At 62.0% G+C, this 24,311-nt stretch overlaps 1 protein-coding gene across 17 annotated transcripts in view; it reads right to left on the minus strand.

Annotated features, from left to right (window-relative positions):
• The window catches only part of CACNA1C (calcium voltage-gated channel subunit alpha1 C), a 435,322-nt gene that overhangs the window by 317,309 nt on the left and 93,702 nt on the right, over positions 1-24,311 (minus strand). For all 17 annotated transcript variants that reach the window (XM_064478856.1, XM_064478850.1, XM_064478853.1 and 14 more), the window contains exons 2-3: positions 7,065-7,386; positions 3,492-3,597 (exon numbers count right to left, since the gene is read on the minus strand). In XM_064478856.1, coding sequence (XP_064334926.1) covers positions 3,492-3,597; positions 7,065-7,386 — 428 coding nt within the window. The remainder of the gene's footprint in view (positions 1-3,491; positions 3,598-7,064; positions 7,387-24,311) is intronic.

Raw genomic sequence — 24,311 nt, forward strand, 5'->3', positions numbered from 1 at the left:
CCTGCCGCAGGTGCTCGGCGCCAGACCCGGGGCTCTTTCCATCCCCCCACCGCGTCTCTCCCCAACACAGCTGTCTCCGAGCTCCTGCCCCGCACCTGCCCCGTAGGACGAATCCGCCTGCATTTTGTAGGAGCCCCTCACTTAACCCCAAACTGTCCCCCTCGTCCCCTCCCCCTTAAATGTGACCTTTCTCCCCAAGTCTTTCTCCTGGCTGACGGCACCTACTGACCCACATTGCCCCCCCAGCAGGAGGAATTTTAAAAACTCAGCCTCCTGGGCCACGCCCTGGAACTCCAAACCTGAACCAGAGCTTCCAAAACGCTGGAGTCTGTGCAGTTCAAGCTCTCCAGGCGTTTATAACAACCAAGAAGGGTCAGGAGTCACTGCCCTGCCCAACGGCCTCGCTGGTACAGAGGATACCGGTCCAGCTTGGAGCTGGGGACAGAAGTCTAGGAACAATTTACGTAGAAAGGAATGAAAAATCGTGGAAGCGGCTGAGCTCACCAAGGGAGAGAATGGAAAACCAGAAGGAGACGGGCAGGACAGAGCCCAGTCACAGATCCGCAGACGCAGGAAGGGGAGTCAGAGAGACGAGGGCAGACCAGGAACCGACCGTGCCCCAAGCCAAGGCGTGGAAGTCTTCCAAGGGGCACCGGACAACAGCTGTGCGGGGGGGGGGGGGAGTGGCCAGGTCCTGACCATGCTGCTGGCGCCCCTGCTCTCCTGCCCCATCAGCCAGCGTGGCTTCTGCTTGGCTGTTCGTTTCGGGGGTTTTCCTAGAGACTGTGGCCATCCAGTCGGGGCCCTCACTGCCCCAGGGAAGGCATGGCCCAGGGGGTGCAGAAAATGAAGTCTGACGGTGGCTTCTGAGGTCCAGGGCAAAGGTCAGGTCACAGACGAGTCTGGAAGACCCCAGAGGAGTTTGCTGGGCGACCGCGACGCAACAAAGATCCTAAGACGGACTCGGGAGCACCAGTGAGAAGCAAACATGAGTGAGACCCCGGGTGCGTCCTGGAATCCTCAGCCCGTCCCGCCCCCGCGGCCCCAGAAGCGGCCCAGAGAGCCTGACGTGGGGAACAGGAGACCACGCCGTCTGCGCGCGCAGAGTCCAAGGCCTCCCAGGAGGGTCCAGCGGGCGTGGAGCACACCAAGGGGTGTCTGCCCCCCGGGCCAGTAACGCAGTGACCCCGGGAGACCCCAGACGGAGCCACAAGCCCAGGGGACGGGCCGAGGCTGACACCACCGGGCCCGGCGGGGCCTCAGGTCAGACGTTATGTTCTGTTAGAGAAAGAAAAACAAGTCAGGTTTCTCCTCCTCCCGAGTTTGCCAGCTGAGACCCGTGTCTGCCGCACCCCGCGGACGGGGGCCGGGGCTCCGAGGGGGGAGCAGAGAGGAGCCGGCCGAGGAGGCGAAGGCAGACCCTGCCTCAGAAAAATCAGACTCAAAGTACGACCCTGTGTGTGTGCACACATCCCCGAAAGGCAGTTCAGGGACGGAGCCAGCAGAGCTGGGAAGTGTCTGTGTGTGTGTATGTGTGCGCACACGCATGTATTTAGGATGGAGGACACCCCCCATCTTCCCAGCACGCTTCCTTAATTGACAAAGTCACTGCCCAACCCACGGCTCGAGACAGGCAGCCACTGCCTTAGTAACTGCAACCCCCTCCAGGCCCCCACGCTCTTCTCTGCACCCCCAGTTCCTACTGTAACCCCCTGGCCATTCCGACCACCTCTCCCTCCACCCACGGCCCTGCCCCGCCCCGCCCCGCCCCGCCGGTCACCTGGGAGGCCAGAGCGACAGGCCGGGAAGCCTTGAGAGGTGTGGGCTGGCATGTGGCTGTCACCCTTTTTTTCAAATCAGTGTCACTGGGGTACAATTCACACACAGTGAGATTCGCCCGTTGTAAACACACGGCACAAGGAAGTCCAAACCGTGCGACCAACAGCACCGCCCAGTTTTAGAGCGCAAGCGTCACTCGGCCGAGCGACTTGAGAAACCACTGTCTCGCCGCGTCTCGCTGAGCCCCTCTGCGCCCTCTGCAACCCCCACCCCAGAGGACACCCCGGGACCCCGTGCTCTCCAGCCCGGAGGGGTGGGCCCCGCAGACCCCAGCCCGCCCAGCTCCCCCGGAGGCCCTGCTAATCCTCCTGGGCTCTGAGGCCCAAGATGACAGCAGACCCCTCTGTGCTCGGGCCCAGAGTCGACCCAAAGCTTCTCTGGCTTCCAGAGAAGACAAGGATTCTTTCTCCAAACCGCAGATTAAGTGTGAAGCTTCTTCGGGGAGGACGGGGTGGGGCGGGAGGCGACGCTCGGGGAAGGAGAGACACCAACAGAGGCGGCCTTCCCAGGGGCCACGTGACACACTCCTCTTGTATTTCTCTTGACACAGCGAAGGCTTCCTGACTGTTGAGGGACACGTTTGCGCCTCCGAAGGCCACGTGGACTCCGGTGGCCGTGTCATCACTTGGCGCAGGAGCCAGCTCCGGGCCTGACCCCACACGTGGCCCATGGGCGGCGGCTGCCACCTCACACCCTAAACATCGTCCAAGGTGGAGCTGCAGCTCGTGTGAGAACCTGGCCACGAAGCCCAAATGGGCATCAGACGGACCTGCCGGTGGAGCCAAGGGAAAAGGGCAGCGGCCGAAGAGCAGGATAATGACCCCGCGATATCGCGAGAAGCCAGGAAAGCAGCAGGCGGCTCTCAGCTCCGCCCGCCTCCTCCAGGAACCATCTCATCGGACGGTCCGGTCTCGCTTACTAGAGGAAGGTGCTGGCGGCAGGAGAGGCGCTCTGTGGGGCTCCCGTGAGAGCCGTGGTGTCCTGGCAGCGGACGGCAGGGGACAGGGCTTCCCTCCGCGCCGGCGGCCCCGCACCCGGAGCGCCCAGCCGCGTTCCAGCGCTCCTTCCCCCATGCCCGGCAGCGCGGAGGCCTCCGTGATGACTTCACGCTCAGCCCAAAGTAAACACTCTCCACACGTTTTCCATGGACACATTCTAGCCCCAAACTGCCAGCCCTGGCCTCCCAACCAACCAGACGGAAAGCCACTGGCCCCAAGAACATAAAACCTTTCTAAGCAAACAGTACGTCTCGGCTGCGAGACACGCTTTCCTAAAAGCTTCCTAGAAATTTTTTATCAAGCACCGATGCTACAGATAACCCAAGCGACCCCTCCCCGCAGAACAAAGGCCCCGGAAGCAGACGCAACAGATGACCCAGAACGCTCGTTGATCCCGCAAACACCTGCCCTTCAGGGTGCCGCCCAGAACTCACACTCCCGGGCGCACACCCAGCTCACTGCCACCTGATGGCCACGTTCCTTCCGAACACAGGCCGAGAGACGACAGGTGCTGACCTGAACAGAGAGCAGCAGAGCTGACATCCGGGCAGATGTCCTCACGCGCCAGACACGCTCTCGCTCGAGTCCACGTGACCCGCGCTCGGCCTCCCCCGACTTGGATGCAAAGGCAGACGCTCGCGACAGTGCACTTACCAGGTTGGAATTGGTGGCGTTGGAGTCGTCTTCTGGGAAGGGGATGTAGATGGCTAAGGCCACGCAATTGGCAAAAATCGTCAGTAAAATAATGATTTCAAATGGCCTGCGGAAGGGGTTAAGGAAGTTAACACGCCAGTGACACACACACGCACAGATATATTTTTAAAAACGAATCAAAGATTCATAGGAATTTTGTTTGAACAATACATTCCAAGCCCCTGTATTCTGAAAAGAAACATGTGCCTTTTTAAGTGCTCCTAGTGGGGCCCCGCCAAAATTTTTCCTAATATGTCAAAGCAGTGGAGGCCAGTCGCGTGCCAGAGTAAACACAGATTTCTGAAACTTTTCCCCGTCTTGTATTTATTTAGATTGCACTGGACTTCATTTTCCCTCACGTGGGCTCCAGGGTGGCTTTGAAAGAGCGGCGCCGTCTCCAGCCAGGGCTTGCCGACACCCGGGCTCCGGGGAGCTCGCGGTGGGAGAGGCGGGCCCCGCGGGGTGCAAGGCAGGGACTTGACCTTTAGACTTCGCACTGAAGTCTGGAGATGCTACCTTCAATCTTTTAACCTGAAGCTTAGACTGTTTTTCCCTCCCCCCTGACTCTCTGACCGCTTCCAGCGAGCCTGAAGGTGCCGGGGTCCCAACCCCAGGAGCACGGCAGGCTGTGCTCTCTCCCTGCAGACGCCTGGCCTCTTCAGCCTGCGGGGGCCCGGCCCTCGGGGAGCCAGGCCTGTGACCCAGGGCCTCCTGACTTTCCCGAGGACGTGCCAGGCCCAAAGGGATTAGCCAGGTCCACCCCCCAGCACTCAGGGAGGTCCCCGTGCCCGGATTCCTGCATCAGAGTATCAGGGCAGACACATTCTCAAGATGAAAATGAGCAGCTGGGACAATACCCCTCCCGCCCTGCACCCTCACCCGAAGGCCAGCGCAGGGAGCCTCAGGGGCAACGCCCGGTTCGTGGACTTCACCCCCCACCCCCACCTCCCCAACACGGCCAAGCCTCCAGCCTCGTCGGGGTCCTACAGGAGGGGGAAGAAAAGAGGGTGGACTTTCCTGGAAGAAGGGGCCCCTCCGTCTTCCAGGGAACCTGCACTCACAAAGCTGATGAGTCTTGGGGCAGGAAGAGACCCTAGACAGCGTCCAGTCCAAACCCCTGAGGCCCAGAGAGCCTGAGAAACTTTCCCAAGTGCCCACAGCAGGTGCTGAAGCCAGGACCGTAACCCAGACCCCCGCCCAGAGTCCGCTGTTCACTCCTCTGCCACGGGCCGCCTCAGACCTGTGTCGCCAGGGGAATATTTAGCCCAGGGCCTCCTGGCCAGCGTGCCCCGAGGGTAGAGCTGGGCGTCCACACACCCAGCAGGCCTCACAAACACTGGCACTTCCTGCGTGTGCCCTGACGCCAAGAAGACGGCGTGCAGCGGGCCTGCCCAGCCCCCAATTTGACAGACACAGAAAATCAATCCACCTCTCCCAGGTCCCGAGCTGGCCAACGGCAGGGCCAGGGCCAGAGCCAGGCCTCTGACTCATCTTTTCCCATAGGCCCTGCTGCCCTTCGAGCAGGCCGAGGTCAGCGCCCCCAGACCTCAAGCGTCACCCGTCTCCTCCAAGTGGGTGACGGCCCAGCCCAGGGTGTCTCCTGTGTGGTCAGTCCGCCCCCCTCGGTTCAGGGCGTCCTTATGTCAAAGTGCGGGGCTCCTGCTTAGAAGAGAAGGTGCAAACTGGGGGAGAACCCCGGATGCCCTGCAGGTGGTGTGTCTCCCTGGACCACCCGACACTCTTTAAGCTGCCTCCACGCCTGTGACAGCGTCCCGGGAGCACTGAGGGGCTGGCACTACAGGCCACCTCCTAACCTCCCACCACCCTTCCCAGCAATCTGGGAAGGCCACCACCCAGCCCCACTGAGGCTGGTCCACTTCCTCTCCTGCCCACCGAGGGGTACACGAGGTGGCTGAGCCCACCGTGGGCACCGGGGTAACGGCCTTGCTAACACGGCGGCTCCCCCGTCCAGGGCCTGAGTCCGGCCTCCCATGGACGGCATGTTACGCTCCCCGCTGCTCCCCTGCTGCCCTGGGTGTCACTGCTGCCCCCCTTCTTTCCAGGCCATGCGGTCACCTGGCCTTCACTCAGCGCCCAGGACTCCTCACCCGGGAGCCGCCCACCCCAGCAGGGGAAGAGAGGACGGAAGGTCTCGGGTGCTCGCTGGACACGGCCCCTGAGGTCTGGTTTCTGAGTGTGCGCCCGGCGGCCGGGGCTCCACAGCTCCTGCTAAATCCTGGGGAGGTGACCGAGGTTACTCCCCACCACAGACGAGGAAACTGCATCTCTGGGGGTTCGGATGAGCCTTGACCCCTCAGAGCACAGGCGGCAGGGCTGCTGGGCTGGGTGTCCAGGCCCAGACCCGGGTCCCAGTGTCTCATTCAGCATCCTCTGAACGTCCCCGGCACCTTTCCTCTGCACTCTCGGATCGCGGGAGGCAGGAGCGCAGATTCAGATTCGGGCTCCTGGACCTGAATCCTGCTCGGCCGGCCGCCAGCTGTGTGATCTGGGCGGTGCAGCTCCTCCAGGTCTCCTGCCCATCTCGAGGAGCCTGGCCGCAGGGCCCCAGCTGCCCCCACGCACGGCTCTGCCGGGCAGCCACGGCAGCAGCCCGACGACCAGGGCACCCACGGCCGGGGCTCTCACCCGGCCATCAGGGAAGCGGACACCTTGGCCCCGGGACAGACGGGCCAGCTCCACAGCCGCCTCCTCGCAAGTGACCTGGGGCCTGGGGGCTCTGGCATTTACCAACATTTCTCACTGAACTCTCTGGGGTCACCTTTTACCTTTCATCCGCTCCCAAGACTTTTAAATCTTTCCACGGAAACTCGTAAATGAAACCCAACACCCCGTCCTGAGCCCTGGGAGACGCGTGGACCGTGACTATGGAAACACTGGGCACTGAGTCCAGGGTTCTAGTCCTGCCCGCCACCAACCGCGGGGCCCTGTGGGTGCATGTCATCTGGGGAAAGTCGGGGGTGCACCTGCTGATCTTTGAGGGCCATGATTGCCTGGTGGGAGCCCAGCCCTTCAAAGCCATTTTCTCTGCAGGCCCCACTCACTGGGTTCTGCCCAGATAAAGTGGGTCTGTGCTGAAACCCAGGCGGGGTCCTCCACCCCAGCTGCAGAGTTCACACAGGCCTGGGCGGAGCGCCGGCACAACTTCCCAGGTGACGCCGGCACGCTCCCAGGCCCTGCCCCACGGGCCAGGCGCCGACCAGCACCCTCACCTCCGTGGGGCTCCTTCACCCTGGGCTGGGAGGTCACAGCCCAGGAGGAGGGGCAGGGCCCGCGCGTGGGCCACCGTTAACCCGGCACACAGTGGGTCCTGGGCAAGCTCACTACATCTGAGGCTCGTCTTCTCAAACACTGCTTATCATGCATAAAGCACCCCCCCCCGGGGGGCCTGTGACACACGCAGATTCCCAGGCCTGACCCCAGAGGCGCTGCCCTCCGAGCCTGGGCGGGGCCTGGAGCTCCGCACTCGGACGGCCCCCGGGACGGGCACCCCGCGGCGCCCAGCACAGAGGATACTTCCACTCCACAATGCTGATGCAGGCCCTCCGGATGGGGTTCTTCAGGGTCAGGCAGAGCAGCGCGCGGGGCGGGCGGGTGGCCGTGGTGCTGCCCTGCTTCTTGGGTTTGCCGTACTGCTGCCGCTTGCGCTGCGTGGAGCTGACCGTGGAGATGGTGGCGTTGCCGGCGCTGCCCATCAGCTTGGCCTGCCGGGCCGCGTCGATGGCCGCCTGCCAGGACAGCGCGGCCCCCGGCGTGGGGATGTGCTCGGGGGCCAGCCCCGCGGCCGCGTTGGCGTTCATGTTGGTATGAGCCGGGCGCGGGCTCCCATAGCTGGGACCTGCAGGGCAGAGCACAGGGGACAGCGGTTACGGGGAGAGAACAGGAGCGTCTGCGGTACGTGCTGGATCCCAGGCTCACAATGTAAAACAAATCTTATTTCCAACTACGGGAGGAGCCGGGGAGGCCACAGGGAAACATGAGTGTGTGATGCAGGGAGCGCGCTCTGGTCCCAGCTCAGCCGTGTGACCTCGGACACGTCACTCCCCTCCCCTCAGTCTCACTGCGTCACGTCAGGGGGACAAGACTGGAGATGGACGCGTTACGGCTCGTGTGGGCCTTGGAAACGCAGGGAGGAGAAAAGGACGCAGAAAAAGATGACGATGCAATGCAATACGTGTCAATTAAATACATATTTATAAGAACACATACGAAGAGAGCAGAATGGCTGTCTATGGAGGGAGGAGAGGACGACGAGACCAGGACACGGGGACAGACAGGAAGGAGGAATGAATGCGTGAGAACCACTGCAGGAATCAGGGCTGACAGACGGTGAATCGAAGGGTATAATTCACTCGAATCTCTGCACCCAAGTTCCAAAAACAAAAGAAAAACAAGGTGAAGGGGTTGAGCCAAAGCAAGGTCACCGCCTGGTGCTTCAAACCCATCTGGCAATGAGCGCTGGGTGGACGGGGGGGTTCGGAGCTGTGATGGTTTTAAATCACGTCAGCAAATCATCTGACATCATCCCATTGAGAAACAGGATCTCCACGCCCTCCTCCTGGAGTGGGGCTGGCCCTTGGTGACTGCTGTGAGCGAGAACGCACAGCAGCGGTGACAGCAGGCATGATCTCCAAGGCTAGGTCGGAGAACGCCGCCCCAGCCCCGAGGCCGCCATGCTGTGAGGAAGCCCAGCCAGCCTATGCTGGGGGGTCCCAGGCAGCCCCCAGGGGCTCCAGTCACCAACTGACCACAAGCCCATGACAGAACCCAAGCCAGAACCGCCCAGCAAGCCCATCCTGGATTCCTGGCCTGCAGAAACCAGGAGACAGCACGGCGTCTGCAGCAGTAAAGCCACCTGTTTGGCTGACTCACTGCGTAGCATTTGGATGTGGGAAGGGCGCTGTGTGCAGCAGGAGGTGACCAGGTGGGGGCCAGGGACACGGGCAGGAATGAAGCCTGGGTAGGAACCCGTGAAATCCTGCAGAAGCGTCCGTGCATCTCAGGTCTGAAGGCAACTGACACCTTCAGGACTGTCCCTACGACACCGCGCGCACCTGGTGGGCTGGCCTCCGTCTGGTCGGCTGGAGCCTCACCCCAGGGATTCCAGATCCTACAGGGTTTACTAAGGGATGGGCTCAGCCGGGGCCCCAGGACAGACTGTGACCTTGGACTTGTCGGCTGGCCAGGTGCCACGGAATCAAAAGAACAGGGTAATAAGCCTGTGGGCAGAGAGCCCGGCACCTGGACGCCACGTCCGTCACCCACGAGACAGAGGCCGGAGCCAGACCAGCGGGCAAACATCACCTGCAAGCTGCTGGCCCAGACACACGGCCCCTTCCCCGCCCACCGCAGCACACTGGGTGCGGGTGAACACTCTGCCTCCCCGGCCACCTCTCCCCAGCTCTCTTCTTGGGCTCATCCCTCTAGGTCTGAGCGTCAATCTAACTTTTGCTCCCAGTGTGACTGGCTGTCTAGACCCTCTCACCCCCACTGCCACCCTGTCCCGCATGGGGGCCGGTTCAGAGCAGAGCACGTGACCCGGCTTAGCCACAGAGCCTGGAGCCACTCTGCCCTAGAGACAGACTGAAAACCATTGGGCTCCTGCATCCAGCCACACCTGATGCCAGCCTTACCCTGAGCCTTCCGGCTCTGTTCCTCAAGAAACTTAAGCTGACCTAAACTGGGTTTCTGTCCCCGGAAACCAATAGGCTTGCTCAGCGCTACAAAGCTTGTACCTCCCTGGGCTGTCATTCCCACCAGATTCCGAAGTCTCTGTCCTTCCGGTAATCACACCAGTGACAGACAGCAAGTGTCCGGCCTTTGGCCAGCTGATGGGCATGACTGTCCAAAACGCTGTACCTAAGGGTTCTGGGACTTTCCTGAGCACAGCAGGGAGGCGTACGGTGATGGATTAGTGATGTCTACCAGGGGCACAAGAGGCCGAGAACGGCATGACGGCTACACGTACCCCCCACGACACCACGTAAGCATCGCAGGTCCGCTCTGGTACCAGCTGGTCAGCTGCCCTCCTTCCCCTGACAGCTGCCTCCTGAACCTTCACACCTGGCCCCCATGGCATCAGAGCCCCGTCCCCACTCCTCAGTTCACCGTCTCTCCTCCTCCTGGCACGGACTCCGCGTCAGCATCACTCCCTCCTCGGGCCCCCCCCACCCCAGCTGCCAGGCAGTGCCGCACCCCCGCCCCTGGGGGAAGGGGTTCAGCCAGGACGGCAGGACCCCGGAGATGCCAGCGCTTCCCAGGAGGAGTCTCGTCTCTCGCACACTTGCCGCCGTCCTCTCTGCGCTCACCGGGTGGGTCTGAAGCACAAATCGAGGAAGACCCGCTAGGCCAGGCCTGCCCCTTTCCCACGAGACCCGGGAAGCAAAGGCTGGAGGAGTGAACTTGCCGCACCAAGGCACCTGCCGCCGGAGAGCAGCGTGCGCATCTCCACCGCGCGGGAGAGCGGGGGTCCGTGATGGGAGAGGGCGGGGTGCCCGCGGCCTCCCAGGGCTCCGCGTCCACGCCTCCTGGGGCCTCGCACGTGTGCCACACGCACACGTGTGCACTCACATGTGGCCACGAGCAAAGCAGCTCCTCGGGGGTCACGGCCTGAGGTTGAAGGGGCTGCACTTCCTCCCCGAGAACACCCTGGATGTCGGATGTGGTCTTCCCGGGACGGCACCCACCACGCCACCCGCCCCAGGACGGAGGAGGGTGGACGCATCTCTTTCCATCTGCCGCCCCGGACTGCCCGGGTCCAGCGGGCTCGCGTCTCACCAGGCTCACCAGCGAGGGCTGCGACTCTGACCTTCCCGTTGGATCTACGGTGAATAACCTTTCCTCCTGACCCCCGTTTGGCATCGACGATGCTGACTGGCCTCCGCTGAGCTCCAGGACCCACTTCTCTCCTCTCATGGACATAAAAGCAGCCGTGTCTCCACCCCGTGGGATCCTCCAGACCTTGACCCTCTCCTGACGACGAGGCCCCAGCACCTCCCGCCCTCCCGCACGCCGTGGTCTTCAAACTCTCACCTTCGCCGGCCCCCCGGGCATTGTCCTAATCCCCTCTCTCACAGCCCGGCCCCTCCCCAAACCAAGCAATGCCAGAGGTTTTGGGCAACGTCTGGGAAGAAGGCAGGAAGCAGTAGGCAAGCGGAAACATCCTTCCCCCCGGAAAGGCCAGGGTGGGAGGGTCCCGGGCGCCCCAAGGCATCAGGACCAGGGCTTCCAAGGGCAAGCGGTCGAGGGTCCGCGGAGCCGAGAGGGGGTCTGAATGCCTCGTCTTGGGGGGCTGACTTCGGAGGACTCTGCGCTGGGGGTGACCTCATTTATACCATGAACTGTTCCCAGAGCCCCAGGACCTCTCAGGAGCGCACCATCTGGAGAAAGCACATACAAACAAGCCCGTGGGGAGAAGTGGAATGTCAGCCTCTCCCAGCCAGAGGACAGGAAAACAGCCGGCAGTATTTCAGTCCCGGCACCCGAGCGCTGCCGCAGCCCCGTGACACCGCGGAGGGCCTCGGGACACACGCACACGTGCACGCACGCACACGCACACACACGCACGTGCACAAACGTACACGTGCACACGCACGCATGTGCGCACACGTATGCGCACATGGGAGAGACAGGCGTGGCCCTCAGCCGGCCTCACCCAGGCTGCACCTCGAGGCCCAGCTCAGCCTCCCTTCCTCAAGCCACTGTCCCCCACCCACTGGGATGACTCCCCACCCAGACCCGGGGCTCCGTCAGGCCCCCAGGCCCCCCATGACAAGAGGGCGCAGTGATCCAAGAATCCCAGGGCTGGAAAATCTCCATCTCAGGCCCCACATTAGTGGATCCGGAGCAGAGCCATGGAGGAAGGAAAGCAGCACTGTGTCCCTGATGGCTTCTGTTAGCACGAAATAACCACCCGATGCAAAGAGACCAATTTTCAAATTATAAAGCTGATTCAAAGCTCTGTCTCCTGGCTGCCAGCTGAAAAGATGCCACCAGTTAAGTCTGCGCTGGCTCCTGCCTCCCTAGACTCTCCGCACTGAGGCTCCAGTCTCTGGACCAGCCCCGGGGCAGAGGCTCAGCGGCCCGGCCACACGCGCACACACTAGTGGGTGCTCCCGGCCGGGCTCCTCCTCGTGCAGGACAAAGTGACTGCCACCTGTCACACAGCCCAGCCCCCTTGAAGACAGAGCAGGTTCCCCTCCTGCACACACGGCTGCTGCTGCTGCTCCAAGGGCCCAGGACGAGGCCAGGCCCCCAGGCATGTCAGCTCTGCAAGGGTCCTGCTCCCGGGACCTCCGCGAGGGAGGGGGTGATGCTGGGACCTGGAGCCGTTCAGCCAAGAACGGCTGAGTTTTTCTTTAGACCACCTCCATCGCCACACCTGGTCCAGGGCCACATCCCGAACCTACCCAGTATGTTTGCTACTGTAAAGTAATGTCGTGACAGCGCGTCGTGATAAGGATGACCTGGGAAACGGCGCTGGAATCCATCCACCCGTGCCCCAAAGGACGTGCTTTTCCAGGCCCCCCTGCTTACTTCCTGGCCGTGATGGTGGGGGAGCACTTCTGGGGAAGAGGCTGTGAGCAACGATTTCCACCTCCGAGGCACCACCCCGGTCCAGGCCACCACCCCTCTGTCGCCTGCGATGCTGCAGGCACCCCTGGCACCTGCCTCCCTTCTCTTGCCCAACCTCCAGCAGCAGCCAGAATGACCTTTAAGAAATACGAATCACGAACCAGGCCCTGTCACTGTCCCAGTTAAATCTCTTCGAAGTCCAGGCTCTGGCACAGCCCGTGAGCCCGCGTGGACCAGCCCTCCCACTTCTCTGAGCCTCCTCCCTCAGTCCGGTCCAACGCTCGCCTGCCGCCCTGGCCCCGTTTCGCTCAGACATGCTGTTTTCACCTGCCGCAGTGCCTTTGCGCGCACTCGGCAGGCTGTTCCCTCTGCTCTCTGCTGCAGATTCCTTCTCAGATCTCCTCCCGACCCCCACCTCCTGTCTAACCAGTCAGACGGGAAACCCTGGCGGCCAGCAGGCTCCCCACCCATCTCCCTGCCCCCCTGTTATCTCTGACTGGAGAAGCCCAACCCCTGGCACCGGAAGGGGTCCCAGTTAGCCACGTGTGTGGAAGAGGTGTGGGGCCGCAGGCCTGCTTCGCCAGCACGACCTCCCTCTTTGGCCTCAGCACCTTCAGCCGTGCACAGAGGGGGTCACTCCCCAGGACCGGCCTCAGTACACACACCACCACCCCCGCTGGTTACGGGGCGGAGGAACAGCAGTTCACACGTGCAAAGGCGAGGACCACGCACGCACTTCCTCCTCGGGTCCCACGCATCCTCGCGCTCAGCAGTCCTGCGGCGCAAAGGAAGGGCTTTCTCTCCGGCCGGGGGCCACCCAAGATCTTCTCAGAAGCGCTCGTCTCGCTGCAGGGACCAGGCGCCTACGTTCCCTTTAAGAGCGTAGCAGCCGACCTGAAACAGAAACCGAGCTTTCTCTGCCCATTAAAGGCCAAATGAGTAGAAAGCAGGAGGCCATTAATCTTCTCTATCTGGTGCGTGAGGCAGATGGCGGGAACGCTCGGACGGGTTAGACGCTGTCTCGGTCTCAGGAGATAGTGAGGGCCTGCCACCACCAGCCCGGTGGGGCTCACCCCGGGGAGGTGGGGGTCCAGCTTAGCCCTGTGCAGACTGGTGGTGGACTGGCTCAGCAGCCACCGGCCGCCGCCTCCGTGCCCTGCTGTCCCCGGGGGGCTTGGAGCCGAACACCCCCGTCCAGCCTCCCTGTGCCCAGACTGGTGGGGCCGTGGGCTCAGCCAACTCAAGACCCGGCTGACACTGAGTCAGGCGGGGGGGGGGGGGGGGGGCGGCACTGATTTCAATATTCTCCCTCTGTAGGGACAGACAGGCTCTGGCCGCAGCTTCCTGGTCCCTGGACCGTGGATACGGTGGTGTGGTCGCGAAGCCAGCTGCCGGCACAGCAAGTCCTGACGCCTCAGCTGACACCAGAGTCCCCGTGCTCACAAAGGTCCGCTCCCCGGTGCGGTCTGAGGTCACGCCTGGAGGCCTTGCCCCCAGTTCTCATACTAAGCGTCTTTCCTCTTAAAACGGCCACAGCACTGTCTGCTGCAGGTCTGAACTCCAACTGACCCAGGCGGGCTGCCGCGCACCAGCCCGTGGAACTCCTGCCATGGTGGGGAAAGAACAGTTCTGGGGGTCCAGTATGGTGGCCACCAGTCAGGAGCTTTTAAGCCCCTGAGGTGCAGCCAGTCCAACTGAGGAGCTGCACTTTAAATCTCATTGAATTTCAGTTAGTTTACACGTAAGCAGCCTCACGTGGCCAGGAGCCGCCGCTGCGGACGGCCCAGGTCTATGTGCAGAGGGAGCCGTAACGGCAGGTCCAGACAAGGAGGGAGAAGCAGTGAGAAACGGGGGAGAGCGCTGGATCCCACTTGCGAGGGAACTGAAAACAGCAATCGAGGCCTGCTTCAGAACTGCTGGGTGGGCGGGTTTTCTGATCGGGAAATAACCACCCCAGGCAGAAAGACGTATTTCAAAGCACAGGAGAGTCTAAGATCCAACAAACAATGCAGAAGCGAAAAGTCACTTTTCAGGGCTAATACTCTCGACAAATGAATGGGGCACTAATTCCCCAGTGGGCAGACGGGGAAGCTGACATTTCCCCCCAGACAAGGGGGCCCACGGGAGCCCCAGGATATCCCAGCTGGATGGAGGCCCCTCCCCAGACCAAGCACCCAGAGAGTCCACCGCCCCCTTCTCTTACCTGAGCTGTTTCCGCACCATTGCCAACAGCATTCCCTCGGTCTCTCTGCCCTCCTCATCCCAAACCCTCTACAAACACAGCTGATGGGAGACTGAGACGCTCAGAAAGGGTCAACGGCCATGGAAGTCAAATCTCCAAAACAAAGAGACCAGGGTGAGGGACTGCGGACAGCTGTGGCCACCCCCTCAACTCTGGGGTCGGGCACTGCCTTAAATAGCCCGCCTGTCTACGCTCCATCCCACCTCTCTGGGGCAGGGCAAAGCAGAGACCCCGGCGCACCTCAGAAGCCCAGGCCAATGGCGAGGGGACCAGCAGTCACACCCCGGCGACCCAGCGAACTCAGCCTGTCCCCCGCTCTTCACAGAGAGAACATGGGGAGGAACCCTGGGAGGGACTCCCACAGAAGCAGACCAGCCTCCTTCTGCAGAGGACCCTCCCCCGAAAGCCGACCCTTCGTGGTACTCAAGGTCACACTGACCTCAGAGAGCAGGAGGAGGAGGACAGCGGGAAGCAAACACAGACCCGCACGCAGCTCCGCGCCCTCCAGCCCGAGCAGTCAAGTGCAACAGGGAAGAAAGTCCTCTTCCGCTGATTTCCCAGCAGGGGTGGCGGTGGGGGAGCCTGTCGCCACCCGCTGATGGCAAACCTGAATTGCAGGGCCTAGCGGAGGACTCGCTCAAGTTGACTGAGAGTCAGCCTTTAGATCATTGAGGGTCACTGCCAAGCAGCCACGGTAGCCAAAGGGCAGACCCGGCCCCGAATGAGGTCAGATCCAGCTAGAAAAATGGGAAATCCCCCAGGTCGCTGAGGTCTGGGGACAGGCGCGGCGCAGAGAGCGGGAGGAGGGTCACAGAGGCCCCGAGCAGCAGCGACGGGACCCAAACACCAGCTCCCGCTGCCCTTCAGTGGACCAGCGCCCGGGACCTCACTCCCACGCGGAGCCCTTCTCTGACCCTCCCAACGACCCAGGAGCCCCTTGAGGGCAGGAACCAGCTCTGTTGGCTCAGAAACCCTCGCACATGCTTGTCACCCAGGAGGTGCTCAAAGCATGGCGGCTGCAGGGAAGTTCTGCAGAATTTCTGTTCAGGCTTCACAGATTTCTGAGCAGAAGTTCACAGAAAAGATGTTATTCGATTACTCGGATCAGTGTGTCTGCCAACTGGTAAACGTGTTTATGTCCTCGTTCAGTGGTTGCTGCCTGTCCCCACCGGAAAGGAAGCCCCAAGAAACAGGCACCTTCGTCCACCTCGTCCACCCAACTCACTACTCGGTCCCCAGCCCACAACGCCTGCGTGGGACGCGGGCACACGAGAGGCGTGTTGAGTGGATGAATGAGCGGATGTCGCAGAATGTAACTGTCCCACGGTCTTGTTCCCCTTCATGTTCACCACTTAGACTCTGGCCCCGTGATACCAAGGGGTTTGCTGCTCTGGCCCCATTTTATTGCTGGAAAAACAGAGACACAAGGTTTCCAAACATCAGAACTGAACACCGGAGTCGGGGCTGCTTTGGGAGGAGAGTTTTTAGCAGATTCAGTGGCCGTGACCTCCTTCCTTCTCACCACCTGGGAGGGCGGGGCAGAGGACAGCTCACTCCCCTCACGGACACCCACCTGCCCGCCTACTTCACCCACTGAGGGGGGCAGGGCACCTTCGGGAACCAGCAGTAACTCCCCGACTCCGTCCCGTGTGGGCCAGCGCCCAGCCCCACGACCACGGCTCTGACTCCGTGGAAGAGCGGGTGCCGCCCCGCTGAGGCCCAGAGCCCAGGCCCAGACCCTCGCGGCTGACGGCCCTCCCGATCCCCCAGAGAGAAGGTCTGACTGCGCCCCACCGGGGACGCGGCGGCTGAGCTCTGGAACCCTGTCCAGGCAGCGGGAGCAGGAGCTGACAGACCCGGTTGGCAGAGCGATCCAGCACTGCCCAGAGCCCCCAGGCCTGAGTCGTGCCGCCGTCGGACACCAGCCCTTCGGAGAAGTGGGAGCAGAGCCGGGCCCGGGGGGAGCACGCGGCTTCCTCCAGCCACACAGCTCTCGCCATCAGAACCCGGGCCCCGACCCTACGACCGCATTCACTGCACCGGCCTCCCTGCCGAGCACCGAGTGCCACAGCTTCCCCGGGGCTCGGTCTGCTCGTCTGTAGAACAGAGGACAGCGCGTCCCTCCCAGGCCAGCCGTGGAGATGAGTGAGATTCTGCCTGTGGAAGTGCAACTCAAATATGAAGCACTGCCTAATAAGGACCACGCTCCTCGGGGCCCAAGGGAAAGTCCCCGTCTTCTGCGACGCGAAATAAAGCATGAAGCCTGTTTTACAGAAAACAGAAATCTTTTCCCCACAAGCACACCTCCTCGTTAAGCAACCACCTCTTAAAAATCGCGGCGTCTCACACACAAAGATTAAGCGTGTCGCTGTGTGGAAGAGTGACTCTCTCCAGAGAATTCAGGACACGGAGAATTCCAGAGATTCCTGCAAACCAGGCTCCCTTTCCCAAGGCGCTGTGTCGGTGGAAGGCTCTGAAATTCTCCCATCGCCAGTGGGGTGTGCTGGGGGGCGGGGGCCCCGCGTACGTTCACGCACTGCACGCACTGCACACACCAGCACACGCCCGCCAGCCTCTCCGGCCTCCTCCTGGACGCGGATCGTCACCACGGTGGGACAAAGCAGCACGTGGGCCCTGAATGAGACAGGCCACTCCACAGGCACGCTCGTATAAAGCACAGTGCTTCTCTCGTTTAGAAAAGTCAGTGCCATTTATCTCATGAATCCTCACAAAACCAGACGGCCGGCAGGCGAGAAGACGGCCGGCGATGAAAAGTGAGCCCGCGGCCCTGAGGCTGCCGCTCCCCAGACAGACTGCGCTTCAGACAGACACGAAGCCACCGTGACCCCCCGAGTCTGGGGAAGAACTGGAAGTGGACGCGGCTGGGCTCCCGGCTCCATCGCCCCTTGTCCTGGGCTCGCGGGCAAATCGCTCTCGACTCCCTCATCTTCAGAGTGAGAAGGCGGCACCAGACGCCGTGATGCTCGGCTTCCAGGACCCTGTGGCCCGGGCCATCCCCTCCCCGGCTGGTCGAACCCCCCTCAGCCCCTGAGTGCCTGGGTCTCCTCCCCACTGGCCCCGAGGACCAGGGCTGGCAGGGTGCAGCCCGACACCCACGCCCTCCGCTCACCAGTCGGGCGCTCAGCCTGGGAGCGTGTGTCCCGCTGCCCCACGTGGCAGGTTCAGCTCCGGGGCCACGCAGCAGGAGGGCTAGGAGAGCACGACCCTCGGCCCCCACCTCTTCTGGTTGTTTATCCCAGGGTCTTCCCAGGACATTGGGGTCTCAACATGGCTTAAGGGAAGCCCTCAAATCCAGAGAGAGCACTGCACACTCATCGTTTACCAAAAGCCAGAAAATAACAAGTGTTGGCAAGGACGTGGAGAAATCAGACCCCTGTGCGCGGCTGGCGGGAACGTAAGTTGGTGCAAGTGTGATGGAGAACAGCACAGTGTCCCTCAAAACATTAAACACAGGGCCACTGTGTGATCCAGCAGCTGCACCTCTGAGTCTGTGTCCAAAAGAACTGAAATCAGGGGGGCCCACGCTCACGGCCGCATCGCTTAGGATGGCCCAGAGCCACCCAGGGCCCCTCGACGAATGAGTGACTCGGCAAAGTGTTACACGTCCAGTGGACCGTTAGTCTCGAAAAGGGAAGAAATTCTGGCATGTGCTTCAGTTCAACACGGAACCTGGAGGACGTGTCGGCGAAATAGCCAGACACACGACTCCACTCACGTGAGGGCCCGACAGGGGTCAGTCAGAGAGACCGGAAGTAGACGGGTGTCACCAGGGGCTGGGGAGGCGGGGGGACGGGGAGATAGCGTTTAATGGGGACAGACTTTCATCGGGAAGATGAAAAGTTCTGGTGGGGGGGCTGGCACGACAATGTGAACGTATTCAACGCCATTACGTTATGTACTTTAAAAAGCTTAAGAGGGTAAATCTCGTGTTGTGTAAATTCTACATAATATTAAAAAGTTAAAAAAAAAAACTTTAATTTGATTCAATTTTGTTTTAAAAGCGAAAGAGGGATGAGTGTTGGACTTCGAGATCTTGGAAGAACCTTCCAGGAGGCAGCAATCCAGGGGCGGTAGGCCGCCTCCTCTGGAAAAGAAAGCGGGAAGGGAGGCCTCTGGAGTGCGAGCCACTCGAGCTGCGGTTCGGGGAGGGGTGGGAGGGTGGGAGACCTCTACCCACGCAGGTGCCTCCGGGCATGGCCTCCTCCCGGCCTCGGCACGTGACACGGGCCCAGAGAAGGACCCAAAGAATCTTGGTCATAAACTGTTTTCAAATATCAAATAAATCACACGTGCACACACACAAACATGCCTTCACAACTGAGTGAAGCCAGGCACGTCCAAATACGGCCACGGTGTTCCAAGCGCCACGGGACGTCGGGCACCAGACCCTCGGCTGGGAGAGCCCCGGCCCGTCCAGCTGTGCCCCCACCCACCCCCACCGCCGCCTGGAGCAGCTCCAGGGCAGGGGGGACCAGTCGTCCCTGCAGCCCCCTGCCCAGCCCTCGCCCGGACCATCGGGTATAACACGACGTGCTGGCCGCGGGCACGCGACTTCTCCCCGGCGTCCAGTTTCCAATGCTAACGACGCCAAGTGGGACCCGGGCTGGGGCTGCCCTCTCCGCCCCGCCCTCGGCCCTCTGGCTCTTAGATCTGGGCTCTCTCCCTCCACATGCGTTGGCTTCCCTCCCTCTTGGGCCCCGAGCTGCCTTTTCTCTTATTTCTGCTTGGGTTTTTCTGACACCTTCTAGTCAGTGGCCTCTGACCTCTCCTGGCCCCGAGGAGGACAGAGGAGACGCGAGGGAGAGTCCTGGTGCGGGGCAGGGACCGGGGAGTGGCTGCCGCCAGGTGGGGTCCTGGTGCTGCCCAGACCCCTCCCCGGCCTCCAGCGCATCCCTGGCCCGGCCGGGAGGGAGGGAGCGCAAGGGGAGCTGGGCGAGTCCGTCTTCAAGAGCCAAGGGGGAGGCAGAGGTCGTCGTGGCCCCACTTTCCATCTCAGAAGGGTGCTCCATTCACGGAGCAGAAACGGGGATGGAAAGTCTGCAGAGCTCTGCAACCCGCAACGCTGCCCCGTGCACACGACTGTCCTCTGACCGTGGCCGTCTGGTCACCAGGAGGGTGATCACCTTTGCGACAAGTCGGCTCCGGCACTGGTCTACGGAGACCGCAGGGGCAGCGGGAGGGCGGAGGGTGGGGTGTGGGGTCAGACTGCGGGGGACGGAGGGCATCACGGGGCCGGAGAGGAAGCGGGAGGGTCTCGTGGCGAGAACACAGGTCAGCAGCCGCTCACCATGGGGCCCGAGTCCGCGTCCTCTGCAGCACGTTTGAGCCCCAGGAGCCTGGCTGGGGTGGGGGTGGGGCGTGTCTGGGGCTTGAGGGCTCTGAGCAGCTGCCAAGGACTTTAAAACCTTCATAAGCACCTGGTGTGGCCCAGCCGTACTCGGGGTTTCAGGGATTGGCTGTCACTCAGTGGTATTCTTACATTGTCGACATTGTTGTTAAGGTGACCTGGGTCCCTCCTCAGGCCTGCGGCAAGGAAGGGGGCCACCCGGCTCACCCGACACGGACCTGGTGCAGAGAGACAGCCCTCACGGCCCACCCGCCCCTCCCCGCCCCGACTCTCCTCTTGGTCTAGGAGACCGAGGAGGGGGTGGGAGGGGTGGATGCATCCTGCTCCCCGAGTGGGGGCTGTGTGACTCCGGACAAGTGCATCCGCTCTCTGAGCTTCAGTCACCTCGTCTCCAAAACGAGGGAGCTGACCAAAGATCTCTAAGGCCCTGTACAGTTTTTCCAACCTTGATTCCAGAACTTGCACGTGCGAGTTGATCACTGGGAACAGGCGGGCAGAAAAAATGGGCTTTCCAGATGGAGTGCATGCCCCCACCCCACCCCAAATACCCTCCGTTAACGCTAATAAACGCTGGGACCTGAAAAGCACCCCAACACGGCCACCACTCCAAGCGGGATGTGCGAGGCCTGCTCCCCGCAGCGCCCGGCCTCCGGGTGCCTGCTGCCAGACCGAGCTGCTCCCGGCCTCCCACGCGCTCTCCAGTAACACTCGCCCAGCCAGGGGTCTTGCTCTCGGGTCTGTAACCAAACGTGGACCTGAAACCAAAGCAGTGACACGGGACGGGCCCAGGGGTGAACCCCGACGGCTCAGCTTTCGGAAGCTCGGTGCCTCCACCGGAGCACGTGGTTTGGGCTGCACCCCATCCAGACGCTCCTCCCCGCCATCGCCACCCCCACACTCCTCTCCCGGGGGCCATGGCTCTCGGGGGGCACCCAGAGAAAGAGGGGAGTTTGGAATTAGACAGATCTCTGCTTGAGTCTCAGCTCTCCACTGCTGAGCTGTGTGATCTTCACTCAGCTTAACCTCTCTGAGCTCAGCTTCCTCACCAGTAAGTATAAGGAATTAAGATGCAATACGATAAGGCTAAATAGGATTCGTCTTACTAAAAGTCAACCTGTCCCTTGCGGTGGCGATGACAGTGACGGGACAGACAGGCACTACACCCTCCGCCCCAGCCGCGGCCGTGCCTGGTGCCCCCCGGCTACCCGCCCCCCACCCTCTCCAGAGCACAGCTGGGCCGCCTGTCCCGAAGAGAACCCCTCACCCTAGTAACATCCTGCCCCTGGGTGTCTCGTCCACCGCCTTGAACACAACGGCCCAGGCCGGGCACCTCACTGACGGGGTCACACGACACCCCAGCCGCGGGGAGACACAGCCTCCATCCCGCTGGCAGCTTACAAATATTTGACCTCATCAGGCTTAAACTGGAAAAGAAGGATGATGGAAATCACCGTCCAAGCTCCGTGCGACCCAGTCAGGCTCACAGGCTGTGCGACATTTTCACCTGCTTGTTTCAAGGAGACTTTACATGGAGCCTGAGAATAAATAAAGCCACACCTGGTGCCCTTGGTTCCTGCCATCCGGTCCTCCTTTCACTAACGGGCACACACCCTGTCCTCCTGCACCTGTCCGGGAGCTGACGGAGAATGCAGGGTGAGGGCTGGAGCCCGGGCGCCCCGGCCCAAGTCTCCTTTCAGAGGTGAGGGCTCGGGCTCAGAGGTCCCACAGCCCGGTCGAGGCCAAGTCAGAACTTGAGCCCAAGCCTCCAGGCTCCCGTGGGCTGTCTCCACGGAGCCAGGCTAAATCACAGGGAAGAACCTGCTCTAACCACTGCCCTTCCCACAGCAGAGGCCCCGCTCGGTGGGCCCGGTAACGACCCCCAGGATGTCCACCTCCTAGTCCCCGGAAACGGCAGATGTGTGACCACAGCGGGTAAAGGACACCCTGCAGGCGTTCACTCCTGCGGCGGCTCCTGCGACGGGGCGTTGCTACCCCTATGGGTCAGGTGGGTGGGGTGTCATCATCACGGGGGGCCCTCGCATGAGACAGGAGGGGAGCGGAGAGGGGAGGACCGCCGGCTCTGCTCGTGGGGGGCGGGCCACGAGCCACAGGAAAGGCCAAGAAGCTGCTTCTTCCCCTGCAGACGCCAGGAGGGACGGAGCCCATTTCAGACCTCGGGCCTCCAGAGTCACGTTTAAGCTGCTCAATTTACGGTCACTTCTTAGAGCAGCAACAGCACCTCGCTCCCGGAAAACCATCGCGGCTAAAAGCAGGAAGAGGGCCGAGCCGAGAGTCTTGGTCACGCGGCCAGCGGAGGTGAGTCAGCCCGACACCCGGGACTCCGTGGGGGGAGCCCCTGGAGCCCTCGCCTCTGCTGCGCCACACCGTCTGGCCACCTCTGCAGAAGCAGGCCTACGCCAGGCGTCGGGGGTGTGGGCGGAACAGAAACAAAAATCTCCAGGTTTGATGAAAACACGGACAAATGACTTGAGTAGATATTTCTCCGAAAAGACACATGAGAGGCCAGTCAGACGTGGAAAGCAGCTCAGCCTCACTGGTGGTCAGAGAAATGCCAGCCAAACCGCGGCGAGACACCACCTCGTACCCGTTAGGACGGCCACCGTCAAAGCCCAGAAAACGTCGAGCGTCGGAGACGACGTGGAGGAACTGGAACCCTCGTGCTGGTGTTACTGCAAAACGGCGCAACCACTGTGGGAAACGGCACGGAGAGGCCTCAAAAAAAATACAAGAGGAACTATCACGCGACCGAGCGGTCCCAGCTCTGGGTCTGCACCTGAAAGAACCGAAAGCAGGGCCTCAAAGAGACACTTGCACCCCACGTTCAGGGCAGCACCGCTCACGGCAGCCAAGACGCGGAGGCCACCCAAGTGTCCGGAGCATGACCGCACAAGCAGGACGCAGTGTAGCCGCACAGCGGACACGACTCAGCCTTAAAAAGGGAGGAAACCCAGGCTGTAACACGGACGAACCGCGAGGATCGCGCTGAGCGAAACAAGCCAGACACAGGAAGACGACAGCTGTACGACTCCCCTTCTGTGCGCCTCCCGGAGCGCCAACTTCAGGGACACGGGAGGTAGCGGGGCGGTTCCCAGGGCCCGGGGTGGGGAGCTGTCATTTAATGGGGCAGAGTTTCCATTTCTCAATATGAAGACGTTCTTACTCTCCACGCGCTCATACGTCACTTCTCTGCCCCCGCCGCTGGCATTAAGCCCGCTAAACCGCTCGGGAGCCCAGAACCGGAGGCAGAAGGGCCAGCGGGAGGGGGGACTTCAGTTCGGTCAGACTCTGAAGTGCAGAGTCTCAGAGCCCCAGGCCCCCCCGGAGGTGAGTACAGGGGCCCAGGCACCCTACATCCCCGCATGGGGCGTCTCCTGGACTCACGCGATAGCACGGCGAGGGCGCGCTCCCGGGTCCGCCCACGCATCGGGGTCCGCCGACGCGGCCCCGACTCTGCAACCCCACGCAGCAACCACCTCAACCAGCGCTGCAGGCCCAAATCCAGCCCCCCGGCCGCCGCCGGCAGCCCTGACACAGCTGCGGCCCGCGTGAGGGTAGCAGGGGTGCTTCTCGTCGTCTGCAAGCCCACGCCAGCCCCGGGCCCTTGTCACGGAAGAGAAAGTCAGACGGGGCACCTTCGGAAATTCCTGCTTAAAAACGCTAGTTAATACCCACAGAGTGTTCACTCTGGGCCAGACCCCGGTCTCACACCTCTGCCGGCATTCAGGAATGCCATGCACAGGCAAGCAAGCACCATGACTACGCCCACCTCCCAGGTGAGCAGACTGAGGCGCAGAGGCGCTCACGCGTGCAAGGTCCCCAGTTCCAACCGAGCAGCCCGGCTGCCGACCACCTCGCTCAGGCCTCTCCCGTTAGGTCCCTGGCCTGAAGGTGCTCGTGTCCAGCCTCCCCCCACGCCCCGACCCCCCAGCCCAGCAGAGGACACCCCGCAGGCCTCACCGGGAGAGGCTCGCAAGTTTAAGGAGCTGTTTCCAAGAAGCAGTGTTTGCAAAGAGCTGCGCATCTCAAGGCAAGAACCAGGGAACCAAGAGAAACACCGCTCCCAGAAGTATAACACACTTAACGTTTTCTGAGGCGTGCTGGAAACGTGAATGCCGTCTCGGCCACACCCCCTGAAAACCCACCTCCACTCAGCAGACAGGCAGGCGGCCCAGAGACGGGGGAGAGCCCAGCTGAGCGCGCGACCGAACAGAAAACGGGATTCAGGCATCACAGCCCCGAACGCTTGCCAGACGAGACCCCTTTGGCTTAGGAAGCCATCGCGGAGCACCGCCCAGAGGCAGGCGCCCTGACTACGAGCGTCTCGCGGAAGGGCTGCGAGGCAAAAGCACAGCGCTCGCTTTTTTTTTTTTTTTTTAAAGAATCACAGAACAGAGAGGGAAAGATTCTGAGCTGCCGCCCCACCACCTCCTGCGCCAGCAGGTCCCTTGGGAGAGACAGGCTCTGCCACTGCCCGCGTTTCCCAGGAAAGCCCGCAACTCCGCCTCCCTCAGGAACCCATCCCCCATCCCTAAACTCTGGAATTCCCAGATTCGTCCTT

Source organism: Camelus dromedarius, chromosome 25 (genome assembly GCF_036321535.1).
Source record: "Camelus dromedarius isolate mCamDro1 chromosome 25, mCamDro1.pat, whole genome shotgun sequence".
Taxonomy (NCBI): Eukaryota; Metazoa; Chordata; class Mammalia; order Artiodactyla; family Camelidae; genus Camelus; species Camelus dromedarius.